Raw genomic sequence first — 23,326 nt, forward strand, 5'->3', positions numbered from 1 at the left:
AAAAAACTATTTTGTCCATTCACACATTAGTTTTTCGTTCAATCAGTCACTCATACTCAAAGTGAAGTTACAGCTGATTGGTGAATTTTAAAACGCACAGTGTGAAAATAAAATATTTCTGATAACAGGCAGCAGATCTGAGGCCTGCAGTCAGCTGTGTGCTATCTTACGTGGCAAGGCAGTTCTCCTCTGCAGCACAGCGCAGGTTGTACATGGGCACTCTCTGGACGTAGGTAGCGAGCTGGATGTAGTATGGATCAGGAACCAGATCAGGGAGTCCTGCAAACAAGACACGGCAGATGTATACTGTTTTCATCCCTTTCCACTTTCACTCACATAACATTATGACATCAGAAAGTAAAACCTTTAAACTAAACTTTAAAAGTGACACCTTGGCTCAGTATACTACTGAGATACCGTGTAGTTTAACATGTAGGTCTAAGTTGAAAGCCAGCAACATTTAGCTTTAAGATCAGCCCCTTAAGGCATATTATAAATGTGCTTAGGAAAAACTTATAAACTGGTCGTGCCAAATAGTCAAAGCTGAAATGGGCTGTTACAGGATCTTTACACTGAAACACCTGCAGGCATTGTGTACATGGAGGAAGGCTGTAGAAACTGCAAATCTACCTTATTTCAAGTCAACATTTAAAGGGTTATTGGTTGAGCATGAACACTGAGCCTATAAAAAGCTGCATGTAGACAAAATAACATGAGGTTATGAGCCAACAGTTAACATAAGCGATGTGAGGTGTTTAAATATATGGTAAGCTCACAGTCTTATGAAAAAAAAAACTACGTTTGTGTAATTTTACTGATTTTAATCATGCCAGCTTGTTTTGTGATGGTTTGTCAGTGACGTCCTAATGAATAAGCAAGCTAGTTTTCTTACCATTCTGGTGGTAGCTGGTGCCATAACCGGGTCGGGGTTGAACCCGAGGTCTAGGTCTGTAGTACGAATTGTAGTAGTTATAGTAAGGGTCATAGTTGGAAGGCTTGTACGGGTTGTAGGGATCATCTCCCACCATCACGTCCTCCCGTCCAACCGCGCCGGAGTCAGGTCGCTGCCGCCGCTGGTGCGTCATGGCGCGTAATTGCGCCGAGCTGCTGGCCGCAGGGACCCTCGGGGAGCCCCGGGCTGTATCGTTAGCACTGCTGAGGACAACCACGGGGTTCCCCTGGCCGGGTGATCCGCTTTGCCTCCTTGCGGAGGGCCTGTACTGAGAGCCACGGCTCAGGATGCTGAAAACCTGCCCGTTATGTTGCCATGTCAACCCCCGACGAAGTGCATCAGCAGCAGGACCTTCCTGGGCGCGAGCTCCATCCAGAAAAGCACAGAGGAAACAAATGTGTGCAAAAGAAATCAGCAAAACGATGGGGGAGAGCTCCTTCATTATTAATAGCAAATCTCTTGAGTTTTTAATGAGAGTTGCTCTTTTTCCAGCCACACAGCTGCTGATTCAAGGACTTCCTCTCAAATGTTTGAGCGCAACTTCTCCTGAGAGAGAGAGAGAGAGAGAGAGAGAGAGAGGTGGTTTAAGTTTAAGTATCAGATGTGGCTTCAGACTCTCATTTGGTGTAATTGTAACTTCTTTATTCTCTCTTCAACTCAAAAAATAAAAAAGCATACAGTTGAAACTGAGTTTTGTAGATGTCCAATAAGTTTCCCAGCAGTCTCCAGCTGTGTGCTATCAAATGGGAATTATTTTTTACCAAGTTCACAAGTGCACTGTAGAAATTAGAGTTAAAGTCAGGCCCTTCCACTGCAAGTACAATCTCACAAAACTACCCTGGGAGCCAGTTACTGGACCTCACCGTAACTACATGTACCTTTTTGCAAGTTTATGTTTTAAAGTAGCCAAAGTTGCATATTGACACCATGTCTGATAGAGTTTAAGGTGTGATAACAGGAGGCAATTTCAACTTAGCTAAGTATGAAAAGAAATCAGGTAAAATATGCATTTTTCTCTAAAATATTAAGCTTTCACTGTATTTTCTTGTAAGTTGACTGAATGTATTTCATGCATTCTGTCAGGTTTATTTTATGTTTATCTTTCTTTCCTAATTGCAGTATGAGGAAGAATTTAGCACTGACATTTCACAGCAAGAAGGTTTTGGGTTTGACAGCATGAGGCCTCCGTTCTCCCTGTTGTAGCAACTGTTTAGTCTCTCAGTCTAAACACATGCATATTACATTAATTGGTGCTTCTAAAACTGGTCATAAGTGCAGAAATAATAAAGCTTTGAGTGTTTATTAAGGTCAGAAGAGTACCATACAATGAATTATTAATAGTTCTGAAGTTTGATGACTTTTTAAAATGTCCAGTTTGGTGCTATTACATCAAGATGAAAAAATGTTAGTAGAGGTTCACGAACAGTCTATGTAAAGCACAAACTACAAGGGTACAGAGGCAGTACCTTAGAAGTTATGATACCAATGACAAGCCTTTGTGCTGCTGAAAGTACAGTACTGCATTTAGAGACTTTACAAAAAAATACAGATGCTCTCTGTCTCTTTCACACACACACACAATGTGAAGTTTATTGTCTTGGTTTACATGTTTGAAAGAGGCTCCTGATTTTTACACTAAACATGTGGAAGGCTCGACCAGCAGTTTCACACATTGTCCTATTTGTTTTCATTGAGGCTTTTTCCCCAGGCCTCACAATTATAGTTCATATCCCAGCCAAACCCAAACTGCAGATGCAGCTCAGGAGCACCAGATATCATGAAACTGCAGCTTTACCCAAATGTGGCAAATGGAAAATATCATCAGGGGAGATTTGTGATTTAAAATGGATCATGACAGCAATGCATGAAAACCTTTAAATTCCAGATTTCAATGCTGTGGATGGATTTCTCCATGAAGCATGGTAAAGTAATTTTGACTGTGATTCAGAAAGTTTGATGTTTATGAACAAGAAAAAAAGAAAGCAAACCGCTGCATGTCAGAAGGAGTTGGTTTGAGACATTTCGAAACTAAAATCTTATCAAGCTTTACTAGAAAAGACGGCACCAAAAACAGCTCCTTCTTTTTCACTTTTAAATTCCAGGCTATTGTCTCCTCTTCACAGGATGAGGCGTAATTAGGGTGATGCTTTGACTTCACAGCAGTCCTGTCTCAGTCGAATTATGTCTGTGGCCAGAGCTGCTCAACTTTACTCAGAGATCTAAAGATACTGATTTCTGACTCACTATTGCTTTAGCGTGTCCACCCTTCATTTAAAAAGAAGAAAAAAGACCTCTCAGGGTAAAAAAGGAGTCCAGTATGCTCCAGTTTTCCAGTTATTTGTGGCCCAAAACTAGAGGCTTATATTTTGTGGGTATTTATGGTATTAAAAATACATATATCATATTTTTTTAACATATCTTTAATCATAATAAGGTGTGCTCCAGTGACTCGACACCTACAGGTTTTGTCTGGCTTTATTGGAAAATAATAAGCTCCTCTCATGCTGAGCGCTCAGGATGCTTTAGAAAAAAAGCTGAAATTGAAGCACTTACCAACTGAGAAGTTTCCTCCTCTGAGTGCACAGTAAAACGCAACCTGCCACCCACAGAGCCACAGCTCCTTCCCTTTAAACCAATCCAGATAAATCACTTCAAATGCTTTAGGTTACACTATACATTTTCTGTTTAACATGTCAGTGAGTTATGTTTCCATCCGGAGTGGTCTTTACACACTTTAAGGAGAACCTAACCTGTATCCTTACCTTGGTCCTTGTATATTTCCTTTAATGAGATGGTAAAAAATCTGCTTGCTCTTGTCTGAGACCTTGAAAATGTTGTTTACAGTTTGTTGTCCTTGTTTTCATGTCGCTTAATGTGCAAAGTACTTATTTTGGTATCCACAGTTTGATAATGAACCTGTTCATTGTTCCCCGGAGGAACAGTGGAGCATCTGCAAATGATCAGCTGCTTCATCTACTGTAATGACAGGAGTCTCACCAGCTCTGCAGTCATTGTTTGGAAGAAGCTCAGAGAAGGAAAATAGATTTTAATTATGTTGGTACCCAGAAACTGTACTCAAAATGTTAAGTATATTTCTCTCTCAGTTCCTAATTTATTCCTTTTAACTGATTAATTCCTGTTAATACTGATACCTGAAACTGGCACTGAAATTGTCCAATCAACATGTTTGTTTGTTTGTGAAGAAAACCCTGTTCAGCAATGTTAATTCAGGGCTTCAGATGGTAAAGCTTGGGGATTTGCCATATGCATTTAAAGATTATAAATTATAATTAAAGAAGTGGGGTAAAGTAAAGAGAAAAAAATCTAAACAAGCTCATTATCAAGCACTGAATTTCAGATTGTTGATGGGGTTGATGGGGTCATCTACTTTCTACAAAGGTTTGCTCCAAGCCCTGCCCATATTACAAGGCAGGTACTTTTTGCTCATTACCTCAGGACATGTATAAAGTTGCAGGCAGCACAAATGCAGCACTCCAAGCTTGTGCAACTAAAATCAACCCATTCAGCTCTTGTGGTTGCCACTTTTTTTCTTTCTGGCTTCAAATATCAGACACAGTAGACTAGAAGGTGAAAACATAACTTTATAACTACCTGCTGCCTGTAGGTTTCCATAATGATTTTACAGTTCTTTTACTTCTCAATAAAATGCTTCATGGCCTTGCTGCAGCCTGCTTGTCTGACTTGCTTGTCGTAGACTTGGAGGCTTTCAGGACTTGGAGCGGTCGTAGACTTTGTTTGATTTATCTGTGGTTTGTAACAGAAATATGATGCAGTGTAAATACTGCTGTTATATTGTTGTAATTATGCATTTTTGACTACATGTGAAATGTGTTCTTGTCTTGTCTGCTGCAGAGTTTATCTGCACAGGAAAACAAATACTTAGAATATTTCTCTAAGAAGTCATCAATCTACACCAGATATGCATGAAAATCATACTGATTCCTTTGGTCTTAAATTCATAGAAGCACACCAGGTTGCCTTTTGGGGTTTTGTGTTGGAGCAGAAATGCTTTTGCATGGTGTTTTGGTGAGTAGCTGCAGGTAGCCGCTTCAGCCACAAACACGTGTACAAATTTTAACTGATTCCTTCACTGCTAAAGGAAAAAGTGAACTGCCTGAACAAGAGCCGCTTTTTACAACATTTGTGTGAAGATCAAAGGAGGGCGGATTTTATCACAGCTCACTGCACTTCCCTTTCAGCAATACAAGGCTGTTCCCAATGAGAAGCAGGTGTCGGCCTGATCTGAGCACTTTAAACAGCCTCATAATGAGGGCTGGCTACCTGGAGGGTGCCTACTGCACACGGGACACATAACAACCCATGGAAACCAGGCACAATAGCAGTACCTTCATCATTACAAGCATCATCATCACCTTTGGTATGTGTAGAAAACAGTGGATGAAACAAGAGATCCATAACAAAGCCACGAAATTGAAAAAAACAACAACATGATTGTGTTGTCAGCTCCCCGTCTTAAACCACGTTTAAGGTTTGATGTTAGTCAGTGGCACACCTGCATTCAACAACTTAGACACGTGAGGCACGTGACAGCACTTCATTCTAACCATGTGTTAAACTACAGTAGGGGGTCTCAAATGTCTTTTGGCACCCACTTCAGAAGTAAGGTCACGCCTTGCACCCCATGGTAGATTTCTTTAAAGAATCAATTTAAGATGAAGTACAAAAGCATTACCAATCCCTCATTTGTGTATTTTTTCTAATAGAAACCATATTCATGAGACTTTGGGTGGCAGTAAACTGCAGTGTGCATGGCTGAATGGGTTAAAAACATTCTTATTTACCAGGTCAGTACAAAGCTGCAGTTACATCAATTTAGTGTGAAAACACTGATTATATCACACCAGATACATTCACAAGCTTGTGTGTCACAATTTAACATGTGATATTTAAACAACCAAAAAAGAGACTGTTTTCTGAAAAATCACTCTTAATCATCAGAATAAAATTAAAAAAAATATATCATAATGAATCATTTTTAAAAGAAAAAGTGTTTTTTTCACCCTTAAAGGGAGGCTTCAGCTGCTAATGTGTTAGTATGACTTTCTGCGAGTTGAGCTGGTTGAGTCAGTGGCTTATGGTGCTGTTCCAAAAGTGTCATCAAATAATTGGTGACAAATTAAACTTGGACAAATTTTTAAAAAAAAAGTGGTTGTTTAATTGCAGCTTTGTGGGTTTTATTTCCAGCCCCAGCACATGCCATCCATCCATAGGTCAAGAAACCAAACAGCAGGTTTCCCCCGGTGTGTGTGTGTGTGTGTGTCTACTGATTATGGTTAAAAGGCAACAAGTCAACAAGTGAAGCTGTAAATCAGTCAGGCCTTCAGACACTCTTTCACTGTGATCTTTATTGTATTTGTCTGTAGTTATTTCCATCTTTGTCCTCTAAATTTTATTTAATTTAAACTGATCCATACGAATTTTTGAAATTTTTGGAAATTTGAAAAAGCTACCATGCTACCAAAACCAAAAAATGTTATATAAAAGGTGAAAAATTTGGAATCAAAATATAGGCAGTTAACTAGTCTTCCCATCCATCCATCCATCTATCCATCCAGAGCATTGCTTTCACTTCATTGCTGCTGATCTGCTTGTAAAGTGTCTGAGAAACTCATGAAAAACACATCAACTAGCTGGCCCCTTCCTCTATCCTGAGGTCAAACAGCTGGGAGACAGATAGCACCCATAAACAGCAGAGCGTGGGGGTTGTCATTTCTGTGCAGTTACTTTGACGAGAGAACCTGTCAATCAACCTGTATGGGCAGGGCTGCACGTTGTTGGCATTGGTACTTTCATCTGGTGGTCTCTGCTCTCCATGTACAGTTCAGTATCTGCCACCTGCTCGCTTGTAGTAATCTGATTGTTACACTCAAACAGAGACCTCTAGAAAAGCTCCATTTAAATAAAACAAATCAAAGCAAAGCAAAAGGCTTTTGTAAAATTCCTCAGAGCACTAACTGTGTCAAAACCCCTGAGAGCAGTTCTAGAGGCGGAAATATCAATTAACACTCCCAAAGTAACAAACATTTAAAATATAAATCATTCTAAAATGTAATTTACTTTCACAAAGGGAAAGGAAATAAAACGTTTTGTTCATGGTCATCCATACATTTCAGCACCTAAGCTAATCAATTTTAAATAATATAATTTCATTCTTTGAAGTGATGTTAGAGAAAAATAACACCAAGCCCTCAATCTTGTGCGTGATTTGGCCCATTTAGGACCAATTTGCTGGTTCCTTCTTTCCATCCTTTTTATTCTGTGGTCTTTCCTATTATAACTCCTGCAGGGACCCCGTTTCCTGACATGGACCATTAAATCTTTAATCGACACAAACTAATGAGGCTTTATTCAGCCAGATGTTTGAACTTGAAAACAATTATTATTTTCCGGATTCTTAGGGTCTCAAGATATATTTATTTTTTGGCAAAATAAGAATTAAAACCGAGTTCTTAAAATGGCACATGGGCACTTACCTGCATCAAAACACAACAGTGGCATTATTTAATGAATGACCCGAATCCTTTATCTGTGCACACAAGGCTTAACATTCCTCTGTGTATCATATTTTATTCAGTTACAGATTAAAGATTGTGCTGTTGCTTCGATTCATTCATGACTGGCTCATAGCATCCTGCTGTTTGCCCCGTAGGAGCTGTGAGAGTTTGTACAGACATCCAGATTCTTCCACGAGTGAACATAATGCAAAAACCAGTAGAAGAGTTCTGGTTTTATAACTATTTAAGTTTAACTGATGTAGATTACATCAATTTACCTGCAAATTTAAATATAAAGGTTTTTGGATGGGACTGATGGCTGGCAGTAAATATGAAAGGATCTATTTATTTAGAAGCAAATCAAAAATTGGGAGCCAGAAAAATGGAAAACTGAGAAACAGAAGGGAGATTAAATGACAACCTAACAAAGACTGAGGGTTCAGTGGAAAAGCTAAAAAAACATACTCCCTACAACATTTTCCTTGTTACCTTTTCTTCACCACAGTAGAAAACCTTATGAGGTGAAGAAGGGTGGGAAGAAAAATCAGTAAGGAGAAGCAAGAGACTCCATAGTGTAGTGGTTTACACATTCACTTTAAAACTGTAAGGTTTGGTTTGGTCCGATCATAGATGGAGACCCAAAACCCATTTGGGGTTTTGTCAGGAAGTATATCTGGTGTAAATCTGTGCCGAGGTGCTTGCTGTGTGAGCTCTTGGGATTAAGGGAGCAGCTGAAAGTAGCAGAGTCATGGAAATGCACAGGTAACATAAGGTTCCAGTCATACAGGCCTAGAGACCATCTGGTAACCACAGATCACTATGGAAAAATGTATATTTCTCAGCCAGTTTGCAAAATGTTGGTGGCAGTCTCAAGGTGAAATAGGTATATAAAATAGGTACACAGTGCTGCACCTGTCAAGGTGTGTACTGTGGCAGGATACGGACTCAAACGCAGGACTTGGACACAGAATGAAACTTAAAGGCATTTCCATTCCCTCGTCACCGGGGCGTGACGAGGGAATGGAAAACAGGAGGGAAGCACAGCTCGGGCTAATCTGACATAATGAGACAAGGAAACAAAGCAGAATACACTGATAATAGGACACAGACTGTCAAAGTAAAACAGGAAGCACAAAGCATTCATAAAGACAGAGACGTGGAAACATGACAGACTCTGGAACAGAAGGAACATGAATCAACAAGACGTGGGACACATGCAACCCATAGAGACAGAAAAGAATGAACATCCAACGTACGGAGAACAGAATTAAACCTTCACCAAGAACACAGATGAGGCACAGAAACCTAGAAACCAGGAACTATAAATATAATACAAATAGAAAACCACAATTTAAAGAGTATAACTTAACCAAAAACACAAACACTGGGTCAGAGAGTTCGGTGTTCGGTGCCGTCACAGCATCGAAAATTGTTTTGATTGTTGTGGTCACTGGCAGATTGCTGCGGTTGCCCATAGTTTGTATTAAATACTAACATCGTTTGCCGTTACACTTAGACAGGATGACAACTATAAATCATGAATAAATACAACTACTTCGAATGCTGTTGTGTTTAAATATTTCTTCAAATTCAACCAGGTTAATAATTTACTGTGCAGAGTCTTGTTGACACGTTTTGTGTTGTGTTTTTTATTTCTATGGTTACGAGAAGACACAACACATGTTCACACAGTACTTCACTCTATTTTACTCCGTTTTATATTCTACTTAATCTATTCACTTTAAATGTTTTATCTACAACTCATATTCATTAACCCACATTTTCTTCACAACTGAAAAAGTGAATCAAATTTGAGTTCAAGTGAGAAAATGCAGAATTTTAAATTTTGGGGCAGCAAAACATCTCAAAAAGTGGGATGTAGGTCAACAAAATGCTGGAAAAGTGAATGAAACTTGGTAAGTTTTTCTTTTCAGCAGAATCCAGAATTTAGAACTAAGTTAATAAAAAAACTTTGTGGAGAGCCACTAAATTATCTTTATAGCTTAGATAGAGATTATTAATGTTGCACAATTAGGCTTTACGTCTTGATTGGGCAAAAACAGACATTGTTCATGGATTTGATCGGTTGGTTGTTTTTTGTTTTTTGTTAATGAAGACAAATTCTTAAGCAGCCTTTAAACTAAGTCAAAACACTGCCGTAGTCATTCAGCAGTAACGACTGTGGTTATAATTTTGCTCTAACTCGCTTTATAAACCTTTTCTGAACTTCCAAATGTTCGCGTACTCCACTTGCTAATTGTCATTCTGTCACTGACGGCCTTTAAAGTGAAAGGAAAGTAAATGTTCAAAAATGAAATGGCTCAAGCTATTCTCAGTCCTCTATGAAGCTTTTGGTGTACGTGACAGCTCTCACACTAAAGAGACAAAAATAGTCCCTACTGTGACCAGTCCTACTCGCACATTTGGAAGGACAGCAGGGAGCAGAGCACCAACAATTACAGTCAGGTTGGGTTTGGCTGGATCTACTCTAGCATCATACCACTTGTATAAAAGCTGTTGTCACCTTGCCCAGTGTTGTGTAAACCTTCACACGTGTGGAAGGTTTTTAGTGCTTTTTAAACTTACAGCACATTTTTAGGCTGTCAATTTATCAACCAAGCGACATTTACACTTCATACCTACAGAGAGACATGGCAACTTTAAACAAACTTCCATCAAAGTGCCGTGCTTTTTGGCTGTGAACCACCCTTATGAAATCTGCCGGCACTGAGCCCACACATGCAGGCAAACCTCTGCCTTTGGCTTCTTTGCCAAATTTAGGACAGTTACAAAATCTGTGATTGTCAGGATTCCTGCAGAGTTCATGAGCAACCTGCAAAGGTTTTATAACACTTCTCTTTCATTACTCAATTCGTGCAGTTACTACGGAAACTAACTGATTGATTATGATGCATGATAAATCCTAGATACAAAAGAAACATCTCAACTAAAAGAGACCAAAACCTAATTCCAGAAAAGTTGCAATGTTGAGTAAAATGGAAATAAAAACACAATGAGATGACTTGCAAATCTCATAAAGTCATATTTTATTCACAATTGAACATGGAAAACATATCAAATGTTTCAAATGGGAAAACTGAAACAAGTCATTTTTAATTTGATGGCAGCAATCCCTATTTTTTATTTTTTTTTTAAGTCAAATGGGGCATCAGAAGGCTAGAAAAGGGGGGGGGGAAGATCATCTTTAGGGAGGCATCGTTTCTCAGAAGTAAAGATAAGCAGAGGTTCACCAATCTGTAAAAAAAATTGATTTTGAATATCTAATATCTACAGTACATAATATCACCAAGAGCTTAAGAGAATCTGGAGAAATCTCTGTGTGCCTATAGACAAGGCCAAAACTCAGTATTGGATGTTTGTAATCTTTAGAACTGCAGGGGGCACTGCATTGAAAACAGGGATGCATCTGTCATGGAAATCACTGCATGCTCAGGAAAACTTCCACAAATCATCGTCTGTGAGTCTGTGAACACAATTCCCTGTTCCAGTCCTAAAATCCAGATTTAAGTGCTACCATGCAAAGAAGAAGCAATGTCTGAAAACAGAAACGGTGGCGTCTTCTCTGGGCTAAAGCTCATTAAAATGGACTGAGGCAAAGTGGAAAAGCTGTTCTGTAGTCAGAGAAATCCAAATGGGAAAGCTGTTTGATTTCTGATGGTATGAGGTTGCATTAGTGCCTATACTGGTGGTTTGCACACATTAAAAGGCATCAACAATGCTGAAAGGTATATACAAGATTTAGAGCAACACATGTTTCCATCCAGATGATGTCTTATTCCAGGGAAGTCCTTGCATATTTAAACATGACAATACTAAACCGCACACAGCACCTATAGTAGAAGAAGTAGTAGAAGAGTCCAGGTACTAAACTGGCCTGCCTGCAGTCCAGCCAACTGAAAACCTTTAACACATTATGAAAGAGGGTGTTTGTCTCCCGAATCCAAACTGAGAGTTAGTGCCACAAATGAGAGGCATGAAAGCTCCCATTCTACTTTTAAATATCCCAGTAATGCAGTACTTAAGGTCTTTAAGACAAGATGAGGCCTGATTATTCAAGACCTTGTTTATGAAGAGAAGGATTTAATTCAATTCTACATTGAACAGGGAGCGAATGAAGCAACAATCTTGGCTTAATAATGTAACCCACATATAAGGCTGTAGGAGCAGCTTTACAGTTTGGTAAACCCACGGTTACTCTAGACATATTTTCCCGAGGAGGTTGAGACCAAAGTAGAGCTTAAAGAGCCTGAAATTTGTCATTTTTAATCATTGGCTGTTACGTTTTATTACCAGTGCCTTAATTCACAAAAAAGTTCCTGCCCACCACGGACCCTGTTATTGTGTTGGATCCCTGCTAACCTTTATTTTTCTTGGAAAAAAAACCAAAAAGGCGTAAATCCTCACAGAACATTCAAACCTGAAACAAAAGGCATAAAAATGTGCAGAAATCAGGCCTTCAGTGTTTCTTCAGAACAACAAAGCTTCTCTAGGACTCATTTCCACATATAAGCTGTCCTGTATACGTGTGTGTTTTAAATCTCTCTGCTGCCCCCTGCTGTACAGAACATCGATGTGGTCTAGACTGAAAACTGTAACGTCAACTGTTGAAAAGCTTAGATTTCAATTTGCTGTGTTTTCTCTACTCATGAAACAAACAAACAAACAAACAAATACAAAAGAAAAAACCCCATCTTTTGACACATTTACTGTTTATTATAGGAAAACAAACCAAAGTGAGATAAAGTACAGAGTGAAAACCACTTGGGACCAGAGAACACCAAGCTTCCTCCTCCCAATATATTAATATAAACAGCTACTAGCCTATGTACAATATGTGTCTGAAACATACTGAAGATGGGAGCAAAGATTAAACAGTGTGGATGAGAAATTACTGTGAACACAACAGGGAAACAAAACAGAACATCTTGTTCAGAAAAATGTCCATAAATGCTGAATTCCTGTGTAAAAAAAAAAGGGGGAAAACAAACAGAAATAGCTATAAATTCAGATAGACAATTAATTATTAATAAAAATTACCACACCTAATCTGCATTCACACACTGAGATATTATAGACCAATTATACTGTACACTATCAAACTAAAAGATTTCTCAAATGGAACCAAAACAAAATACACAGGCTCACTGTAGCAAAGGACTCTGGGAGATTGAGTTTAGTGGTTTCCTTCTGTCCATCTTTCCTCTTGCCTTGAAAACAACAACAACAACAACAACAACAACAACAAAACCCAACTCCCTCTTTTGCTTAGTTAGCATAATTTGGCACAACCGAGCAAATCCAGTTAACCACTTTAACCTCAACTAGCTCCCAGTGCTCAAGGGAATGTTGAAAAGACTCACTCAGTATCTCACTTTCTCTTAAACACTCGCACAAACACGCTGAAAGAAATGTAAGATACAGTACAGATAACAAAACACTACTGCAACAACAACAAAACACAGAAAAATGTACTCAAAAATCTACATGTTTGGTCTTTCTCCGTTCGCGCCATTTTTAATTTTATACGATTTGTTCTCAGGGAGGATTTAAAATACTGCAAATGTGTACTGCATACAAATAATACACACTGACATTAACTGAGTGACCTAAACAGTAAAAAAACAAAAAAACAGACATTAAATTATGCTTTACCACCTTTATACATTAGACAAGAACTCTGAAAACAGACACATCAGAAGTTTATTGAGTCATGTTAAAATGAATGGTGCAGGAAGCATGGGGGCAAAGCGGCTCTTGCTACTACTAACATGATAGCCACTATCAGCATCACTTGAGTTAGTTAGTCAAAAGGCTGCACCGTCCGCTACCATCCACAGACTGTAGAAAAGACAGAAAGAGTCTCTGTGTCTGAAAAATGAGGCACAGAACACAGAAGTACCTGAAACCTCCCATTTCTCTAATCGCCAGCCAGAGGAAACTCCATTAGTGGCAAAAAGTCTGATTGTACAGAAGTCTATGAGAATCTCTCTTCAGCTAACTTCATTTGTGAAGTAAAGACTTTCCCAGGTAGTTTATAGTCTTATTCAATAGTTTCTAGTCTGACCTAATTCAGCACAAATTTTATTTCGTAAACTACGGTTCATTTAGAGTTAACTGGACTTAAAGCAGGGTATGCTTTGCTTATGCAAACGGGCCTTCCTTACGACCCATCCCTCAGTTTCATAGTCAGATCCATCCCTCCCTTGTCAGGTTGTGCAAAATACTCACTGGCTATGGTCACCTATCTATATGAATCTGTATGGCCTTATATCTGTAACTGCTCGCTTAAATCGTTGCACTGTCGACATGAAATTCCTTATCGGTTATACATTTTTAATCTTGCAAGAAGGAAGGTGAGGACTGATACTTGGATTAAAGTTAATGCCAACACTTTGAAGATGAGACAGAATCATGAAAATTCCAACGCTCGTATCGTTTGTCAGTTTTGGCTGAAGCTGAAATCATCGTGAAACATTTGGACATGAAACATTTATTGTTTTGTTTTGGGGTTTTTTTTGTTAAAAGTTTATTACTCATAAGACATCCTGACAGAAGAACAATAAATCCAGTCTACAGTCTGCATCGATCCAGCATTAGTTCTGTAAACAAGACTCATCTGAATGCTATGCAAAACAAAGTCAGAATGAATGCATTGCTTTTTAAACATAAAAATCTTTATGGTTGTTTCAGTAAAGGTGCTGCAGTGATTGGATGCAGTGACTTCTCTGATGCATGAACCTGTCAAGTGGCCCCCATGTAAAACATACACTGATAGCTAACACTGACCTCCTGACCAGCGTGCCTTTGAATATGAACCGTGTAATCAGATCCTCTGAGCTGAAACATTAGTCTTTACACCTACATTTGATTAAATATAACTTCAGGAACAGGCTCCGCTACGGACAAACTAAACTAAAATGGTACAATCTGCCACAGGGTTATTCCACTACACAGGGTCAGAAAATGAACTATTATTGCAGGGCGCTCTTCGGTTAAATACCTGCTCAGTGTTGGAAGCACTTAAAACATTTTTTAGCTACAACCAGTGGTGACAGACAAATGGCTTTTTCCCAGTTTCCTGCTTTGCCTAGTTGGAAATCCAGCCTTGGTGTAAGGCCTCCATTTGCCCACAGTCTATCAGCTTTCACTCATCAGTGAACCTTGTTCTAACGCAGTAGTTTGGGAACTCACAGCCCCAAATGTAGATGGTACATTAAGTCAAGACAAAATGCCTTGTCTGGAGTTCAAATCCTAGCAAATTCAGACTACAGAAGACTAGACATATCAAATGGTGAGACATCTACATGTGCAGCAATGCAGTAAGTATTACTGCAGTTTATTTCTGTGAATAAAACCGACTACATGAAGCCAGAGAAGAGCTTAACACCTTCAGCTTTGTGAGTTCAAATAAGGAGATATGCAAGGTGCATTCATAAAGTTCCACAATGCCCATCAAAAATCAAAAAGGATACCTGTTTTAAATCTCCCCACAGAGATGGGCTGCCTAAGCAGGGCTCATAACTATCAGATTTGCATTTGTGTGTCACTGACGTGTGTGACCAATGAACCTGAATTTCATTTTGAGAGGACAAACCAAGTGCTGAGTGAAAATCCTGCTTTTTTAATGTTTTGCATGCTGGTGTGCACTAAACTCTGACCACGTGGTGCCCACGTTTAAATCAGATATGCTTTTTGATTTTTTTATCCACAAAATGTATATTTTGCAGGTCCCCAAAGACAAACACCGACAGGTTAAATGACACCTTGGTATTCGACACTTGGTTAATCTCCCTGTGACCAGCATCTGAGGGTCAGGCATCCATGACCTTTCCCTCTGGTACCGATTTTGCTACATACGCAAAGCACTTTGAATAAAAGGATCATAAATTTTGACCATCATGCCCATCTTCACAAAGATGCTTACAATTCTGTTTTTATTTTAAAACTGCATTTCAACATTTTTTTTGTCTCTTAGGGAACAAAAGTGGCATGATTCAGTTTTTTTCTCATGTGGCTTTAAGTTCTTTTTTTTTCAAAATTTCCCACAGATACCCACAGACTGATTTTCAGTCTGTGAGCCACACAGGTTTCTTCAGCTTCTTGGCACCGCGACGTGAACCTCAGCTGACCAACATTCATATCCACAAAAAAAAAAGACCAACGATTGTGAAACTCCACAAAACAACAAAATTTTAAAATAGAATAAATCTAAAAAATAAAATCCTACACTAAAATCTGACCCTATAGCCCTAGCTCCAGTGTGGATTAATATATGAACATGAATAACTGAGAGACACAGACACAGTGCTTTACAATAATAATAATAACAATAATAATAATGATAATAATAATAAAAACCCACAGGGAAAGGAGAAACTACAAGGACTATCCAGTTTTTTGTAATCTCTAAAAGTCAAAGAGAAGGAAACAAATGGTTTAAGGCAACTTTTGGCACAAACAAGTCAAAAGGCTTGGGGTAAAGCGGCTGTAAAAAAAACAGAAGAAGCTATGAAACTGCCAATGGTTTGTTCACTATGGACCAAAAGGTCTGAAGCTTGCCATATTTTCTCCTCTGAGCTGACTAGTCACGTCTCCCTCCATCATCACCCGGTCTTTCAGAAAAGGGAGTCGCTAGTGCCGTGAAGCAAACCAACAATCCCTCTGCACTGTAATTCCAGTCCTCTGTGCTCTTGTGTCAGTCTGTCTTCTTATAAGAGTCCCACCGCCACGGAAATCCCAACCAGCAGATCCCAGCAGCCTTGACTCACTGGTTGACGTGGGGCTTCAGGGCTTGGTAAAGTCCCTCGAAGGTGGGTCGGTCAGGGATATCGCGACTCCAGCAACGCATCATCAGCTCAAAGAGAGAAGGTGGGCAGAGTGGAGGGGCATAGAGGAAGATCTAGTGAGGGACACGGGAGAATTAAGAGTGATGACAGAGTCCAGTGATTTGTTAAAAAAGACAAATGTTGGTTTAGGTTTAGTAGCCCCTCAAATTTATCCTGCAGGCACTTACAAGGGTCCTGATTTCCAGGTTTGTAAAGACTGCTATGAGCTGTCTTGGATCCAGTTGCAATTAAATTAAATGTTTGCAGTATTACTCTCAGAAGTGACAGAAGATAATAATCTGTGACTCTGTCCTGTGTTTCGCCTCACCTGTCTGCCCTGGTTCCTGAAGAACTCGCCAGTGTTCTCTATGACCTGTTCATCAGACAGCAGGCTGTAGGGCTGCTCCTTACACAGAGTGAAGATCTCCCACAGGGTGACTCCAAAGGCCCACACGTCACTGGCTGTGGTGAATTTACCCTGAGGAGAATAATCACATCTGAAAGTTTAACACTCCAACTTTAAAATACTTTGTCTTATTTTCAGTGACTCTCTGAAGACAGCTGCTGATGAAATGTTGATTGCGATACTTTGTGAGACTTACAAAAAAATACGATACGATAAAAACGTAAAAGCTTCTGCTTTAGACCTGGTTTGGGTCCGCTTGGATCCATTGTTTTTTCGCTTAACTTTACAGCTGCAAAAGACATTAAACTTATGCAACCACATTCATGATGCAGAACAGGAAAGTTATTGAAAGAAAACACTGCAGCAAAAAAATGTTTCATTGTTTTAGTGTGCAAACCGCTACTGGTGCTTCCTCTGGAGGGCAGGAAGCTTTTGAAGAACTCTTAGCTAAACTTCCTTTAGTGAAACAGTTTGCATTTGCATTTATGCATCTAGCAATTTTAAAGACAAGCAACTGTAAAGAGTTTGTTATTTGTTTTGTGGAAAACTGTTTTACTGCTTTCAGCTGTTGATTTTTAAAAAGGAAGATGTGAGGGGAACGTACATGTTTTTTATAAGTCGCTGAACTGATCTAGGCAAATGTCCGCAGGGTTTGAATACAATTACAAGCCTATATAAACTTCTGGAACTTTTAGCTCTTCTTCTTTTGAATATTAAAGACATTTATAGACTACCAGTCATTTGAAAAAGACTATTTATAGCATTGCATAGAGTCTGGCTTGGCTGGTAGTATGTGTGAAGTATTGGGGGTTAAAATAGGCTAAGTAGCATAATCAGCAATTTTTTTACTATTAGTATCATCATTATTATTATTTATTAGTCCTTTATTTATCCAGGTAAAGAATCTCATTGAGATTAAAAATCTCATTTCCAAGAGAGACCTGGCATCATAGCAACAAAAGTCAAAATACATGTACCACACAAGTGCATAACATTTAAAACAAATACAATATCCTGTACGAACATGTGAAAAACATACAATAATATCTGACCAGCTATTTACCAGCAGATGTTTTCCCAGTTTGGAAAAAAAAGACCTAAGAACTACAACAGTGGGCTAAAATTCCTGCACAATTATATTAGACTAATAAAGTCATACAGCAAAAAAATGCTGTATGACTTTAAAGATGGTTCTTCAAGCTACTGAATCATGATCAGTGCTTACAGACAGAATCCTGTGAAAACGTATCAGCTTATCTCATATGACAGCAGCTCTCAGCTCTCTAATACAGAGGAAAGTATCATCAGGGTAACATTCATTCAAGTATCTGAAGATTTTGAATGCAGCAGCAGAATAACCGCAGAACTTCCACCAAAAAGTAACACATGACAGAGGTGTAAAGTTTAAAAGGAGCAAAATAAAGATCGTATCTTAAATCAACTCCCTTCGTCCAAACCTTACCAGCAAGATGCTCTCCCAGGCCATCCATCGTATAGGCAGCACCGCCCGGCCCTGGATACGGTAGTAGTCGCTGCTGTACAGGTTTCGGCTCATACCGAAGTCGGCAATCTTGATGGTGAGGCGGCGGTCCAGCAGGCAGTTTCTTGTGGCCAGGTCACGGTGCACAAAGTTCAGAGATGCCAAGTACTTCATCCCCGACGAGATCTGCACCGCCATATGGAGGAGGTCAGACAGGCTGAAGTGGAGAAGCAGAAAGCGATTCAAAGTGGTGAGAATCAAAAGTGCACTAACAAGATAGTTTAGAAACCTGACGCTCGATTGTTTTCATGTATGACCTGTGCGAACTGTGTGCATGGTTAACCTGACTGAAGGGATGTTGTTGGCATGTGTAAGAGTGCTCTCGATCTCCCGCTGCGACAGGAACATGTTGAGGTCTCCGTTCTCCATGTACTCAGTAACCATGCACAGTGGGTCGGACGACACACACACACACAGCAGTCGGATGATGTTGGGGTCATTCAGACGAGACATAATCTTTATTTCCTTCAGGAAGTCGTTCCTGATCGACGGACAGATAAAGGAGAGGAAGCATTTCCAGATCTGTTCTTCAACTCAAAGGAACCAACTACAGGTATGTATTTCTCAGTGTTACAGCGAAGCCTGATGCACAGATCTAAGATCCTGCACATCCCTTAAAGCTCTTACACCAGTTTATCCTAATATATTCTCATCTACGGAGTCAAGTACTGCTCTCACTTCAAATAACATGGTCTGCATTTGTAGGTAGGAGGGCTTTCTCTGCAAAAAACAGTCAACCAGGAAATGCAGTTTGGAGCTTTCGGTCCTGCACGTTATTCATTTGACTAGTTATGGACTACATTTTTGTTTTTAGTGTATAAATAGTGAAACATTCTCATCATATGAACACATTAAAGCAATGAATACACTGATTTTAACCAATATATGCTCTCCAGGGGATGAACCTTTAACCACCTCAGCTCCAAATTTATATAGTTTGACATTGTCGCGATTCATATACACACTCATAAAGAGTACCTGGCTTGGCTGGTAGCGTCGGCCCTCAGCTGTTTAACAGCCACAAGCACAGAGTGACCGTCTCGGTCAGGGAGGGGCGAGCCTTCCCCAAGAAATTCTGGGAGTCCCTCCGCCTCACACAGGTGGACCTGCCAGGGAAGAAGATGAAATAGGGATGAAATAAGATTTTTCCAGGATAACTTTGAAGCCCACGAAACCTCCCACAAGCTCACCTCGCCAAACTGCCCCTCCCCCAGCTTCTCCCTGAAGATCAGCTGTTGCCGAGGAAACTCGGCAGCGGAGATGTCCTTCCTGGTGAGAGAGTCCACGGTGAGGGCGGGGACGGCGTACATGTTGCTGCCAGTGACGCCCTGCAGCCGCACGATGTCCGTCTCAGCGTAGTGTGGCGCATTGCTATGGAAACACTGGTGCGGCGTGCACTGGGTGATGTCTGGCTCAGCATAGCCACCTCCACATGCTGTTGGAAAGACAAGCGCTTGTTAAATTAATGTCTAATATAAATAAAAAATGAAGTGAAGCTTACTGAAAAGTACCAACAGCACAAGATTAATTAGTAAAAACGTTAAATTACTGGTAATTTCTAGTTTTCTATCTAAAGTAAAAGCAGTACATCTTTATCATTTTACTAGTACCATTAGTCTAATTGCTGACTGAAGTTTTACTAGTTTGAATTTGTTTTTTACAGAAGTTTTTTCAATCCAGGATATCCCAACCTCTCAGGGTTAGGTCCCCTCCAGTAGGTCATGAGAGGTCATAAGATGATTCATAGAAGGAAAAGAATTGAAAAATAAAAATAAAATAAAATTCCAAACTTCACTTGATTTCACTTAAGTATATGTGATCTGATTAACTGCATGAAGTCACACCTTTCAACTCTTACCACGAAGCCATCCTGATGTCATATGACAGGAAGTCAGCAGGAGGAGGTCATAGAGAGGATTACCAAGGAGGAGAGCTGGAAGAAGAGGAAACTTGGAAAAGAGGCGTAGAGAGCCGAGAGAAAAAGGAGAGAAGCACTGCAGAATAAGTATGAATGAGCATGCATGTTCAACTTCATCTGGGAAACTTAAATAGAGAGAAAAAGGAGAAAAAAAGAGCTTATTTAACACGTTCTGAAGTAAATAAACAGGAGAGAAACAGGTTGAGGAGCTGTTAATGAGTGACAGAAGATCAGAACTTTGATGGATGCTTGAAGTTTGTAGAGTTTGTTTGAAATTACTGACATCGCCACCAGGAGGCAGCAGACTCTCTTATTGAAAGGCTTTCGACCTTTTTTCCTCTACAGCTGTGATTAATCATGTCATATTGGATAGATCTGGAACATCTCTGAAGCATCAATGATTCTTAACACAAATTCCTACTACAAGCCTAAACACACGGTTATGAAGCGGTCACTCAAAGACAAACATCATGACGCAGCGTTCAAAGGACTTTCTGCTATTTCTCAACTTGTGTCTTTTTCACTAATTCTTAAATGAACGCCTGCATCGACTTCATCGTTGAAGGTGTTTACCAGATGCCTCTGCGCTCTGTGACAGCTCTGGAAGTTTGTTTCTCAGCACCGCTGGGTTCTGGTACTGAGGGTCCAACAGGAAAATTCTCTCATAGTGAGGGTCAGTGTTCACAGGACCTGAGGAAAACAGCATGAATCAGTCAAGAATAAATGCACATAGAGAGATTTTCTTTAGAATATCTCTCCTACAAACACGAAATTTAACACCTTAACTTTCACCAATTCTTTCTGCGTGAATAATAATGGCAAACAAAGGCATGTTTTAAACGATACAAGTAAAAGAAGAGTACCAGTCGGGGCGCGTCCAGAGCGCGGGGGCACAGGTGGAGTCTGTAAAATGATGGTGTCACTGCAGGACGACAGCCGGACCGTCACCTCCTCATCAAGAATCCGACGTGGACCCTAGATTAGGATGGAAGAAAGAAAAAACATGGGGTCACAGATGCCTGTAAAGAGTCAGTCAGTTCATTCTTATTCGTTCTTTAATCTGATTTAATGCTTAATAGTCCTGATTTAGCCACAAACATAAGCTATAATCTTATTTCCTAAAAAGAAAAAGAAATGCCTCCCATCTCCCACGTGAGTTTGGGATCTAAACTGCAGCTTTTAACCTCTGTTTGAAAATCAAAACAAATGTGTGAGGTGACTTAAAGACCATAAAATGGAAGCAGGGACCTCCTGGTGGACATCTATTAGGAAACGGTTTGCATTTCAGCAGAGAATGCAGCTGTTTACAGGAACATTTTTTTAAAACCTAAAGCGATTAAGTGATTACAGCATGTTTAACACCAACGGACATGACAGGAAGTTAACAAAATAAAGGTAAACCCCCACTTCCACTCAGAAAAACAAAGGTAATTCATTTATTTGTATCCTCACCTTCTCTAATACCTTGCAGACGTACTGACACCATAGGATGAGAAAGATGATGATGACCAACAAAAGGATGATGGTTACCAGGCAGCCAATAAGGATGGGTGTTTTCCCATCATCTGGTGTGGCACTAGCTGATGGAGCAGCGGCTGAGAAGAAAGGTTAGAATACCATATACCAAAGATTTTATCATTTGTTTCTGCAAATACATTTGTTAGTGGTAGCTCCACTAAGTGTGACAGAAATGCTAAAAAAGATATATGTCCTCAAAAATTAAGAAAAAGGGAAAAAAAATGACCTGAGCACAAACTGACAAAACAGCGCCCTCTATCTGGCACAGTTTTGAAGTGGCGACTTTAAAACGTGAAACAATTAATTGTCACACCTGTCTTCTGTGCAGGTGTTGTGATGGTGTCCTTAGTGGGTAGAGGAGATGTCATTTGGGTCAGGAATATGGTATCCACTGAAAAACAAAAAACAGGAAGTCACTTATTTTTCCTTCTTTTACTGTTCTGCACTTCTGTTTGCACGTGCGTGTTTGTTACCCGACTGAAAGGAAATCTCGCTAAACATCATCCAGACGTCAGCAAAGTAAAAGTGGCAGCGGAGGGATTTGGCAGTGCGGTGGTTCAGATCCACGGTGACGTAGCGAGCACTCGGATTCCGGTCATCCAGCACCGTCCTGAACTCCACAGGCCCCGCCTCCGGTACAAAGTGGGGCTTAAACCAACAGGAGACCGAGGAGAAGATCTTCACATCGCGGGAGAACATGTTGTTGCTGTGGACCTGGATGGAGAATGAAAGTAAGAGTAAGTAGCAGAACATCTGCTATTGTTTGTAAAGCGTGAGGGAGTTCCACGGGGATCTAAAGCTCATTTATAATGGACTCAGACAAAGTGGCAATGATGGCACAGTAGGAGGAGATGCTAGCAGCTGCTGATGCGTGACTTAAAAGTAAACACATGACTCCACTGAACATTGCTGGAGCACTTGCTGGCTGCGCTCCATATTACAGGAAGAGCAAATGCTGGATGGAAAGTACGTTTGCAGTTAAATCAGTTACACAGTGATGAAGGAGAGCTGAAAGCAACTGGTTAAAAAGCTTGACCACATATGAAGGTAGGCAGAAAATACTTTTCAATCTCTTTTATTATGCGACAATACTGTGCATGCTCCTGAAAACGTACAAAGTTAAGTTACTTTGTACGTTTTTACACACACACACACACACACACACACACACACACACACACACACACACACACACTTTCATATGTTAGTGAGGACATCTCATTGACATAATGCTTTCCCTAGCCTAACCATACCCTTACCCTAAGCTTAACCATCAAAAATGAATGCCTAACCCTGAGCCTAAACCTAACCATAACCTAATTGTAACACTGACACTAAAACCACATTTTGAATCTCCAAAATGCCTTCAAACTCGTGGGGACGGGCATTTTGTCCCCATAAGTGACTGCTGGCCCCCACAAGTGTAGTAGCATGCAATTTACTGTCCTCACAAAGATGTTTAAACATGTCCCCTGCCATCAGCCTAGGCTGACGCTGACATGGTGCTGAGCAAACTAGAGAAACCCGACACCGGATCTGAACCAGAGGCAATTTCTAGGCTCTGAGTAAGTCTGGTAATTGCAAAAGCACATGTAAAAGTGCTGTCAACC

The 23,326-nt window shown here is 40.0% G+C and overlaps 2 protein-coding genes across 4 annotated transcripts in view; both read right to left on the reverse strand.

Moving 5' to 3' along the window:
* lox (lysyl oxidase) overlaps positions 1–1,476 on the reverse strand; it is a 5,987-nt gene extending 4,511 nt beyond the window's left edge. The window contains exons 1-2 of the mRNA XM_005730615.1: positions 893–1,476; positions 171–279 (exon numbers count right to left, since the gene is read on the reverse strand). Of these exons, the coding sequence (XP_005730672.1) occupies positions 171–279; positions 893–1,394 (611 nt within the window). The 5' untranslated portion in view covers positions 1,395–1,476. The remainder of the gene's footprint in view (positions 1–170; positions 280–892) is intronic.
* Positions 1,477–16,174: 14,698 nt separating this feature from the next.
* Positions 16,175–23,326, reverse strand: part of ddr2l (discoidin domain receptor family, member 2, like) — a 33,270-nt gene continuing 26,118 nt past the window's right edge. For 2 of the 3 annotated variants that reach the window (XM_005730616.2, XM_005730617.1), the window contains exons 9-21: positions 22,190–22,430; positions 22,030–22,107; positions 21,651–21,793; positions 21,062–21,173; positions 20,772–20,888; positions 20,139–20,213; positions 19,972–19,989; positions 19,471–19,715; positions 19,259–19,386; positions 18,564–18,761; positions 18,203–18,437; positions 16,663–16,812; positions 16,175–16,408 (exon numbers count right to left, since the gene is read on the reverse strand). In XM_005730616.2, coding sequence (XP_005730673.1) covers positions 16,274–16,408; positions 16,663–16,812; positions 18,203–18,437; positions 18,564–18,761; positions 19,259–19,386; positions 19,471–19,715; positions 19,972–19,989; positions 20,139–20,213; positions 20,772–20,888; positions 21,062–21,173; positions 21,651–21,793; positions 22,030–22,107; positions 22,190–22,430 — 1,875 coding nt within the window. In that variant the 3' untranslated portion in view covers positions 16,175–16,273. The remainder of the gene's footprint in view (positions 16,409–16,662; positions 16,813–18,202; positions 18,438–18,563; positions 18,762–19,258; positions 19,387–19,470; positions 19,716–19,971; positions 19,990–20,138; positions 20,214–20,771; positions 20,889–21,061; positions 21,174–21,650; positions 21,794–22,029; positions 22,108–22,189; positions 22,431–23,326) is intronic. The other variant, XM_005730618.2, reaches the window with a different exon arrangement.

Source organism: Pundamilia nyererei, unplaced genomic scaffold, assembly GCF_000239375.1.
Source record: "Pundamilia nyererei isolate P.nyererei 1_Seehausen unplaced genomic scaffold, PunNye1.0 scaffold00038, whole genome shotgun sequence".
Taxonomy (NCBI): Eukaryota; Metazoa; Chordata; class Actinopteri; order Cichliformes; family Cichlidae; genus Pundamilia; species Pundamilia nyererei.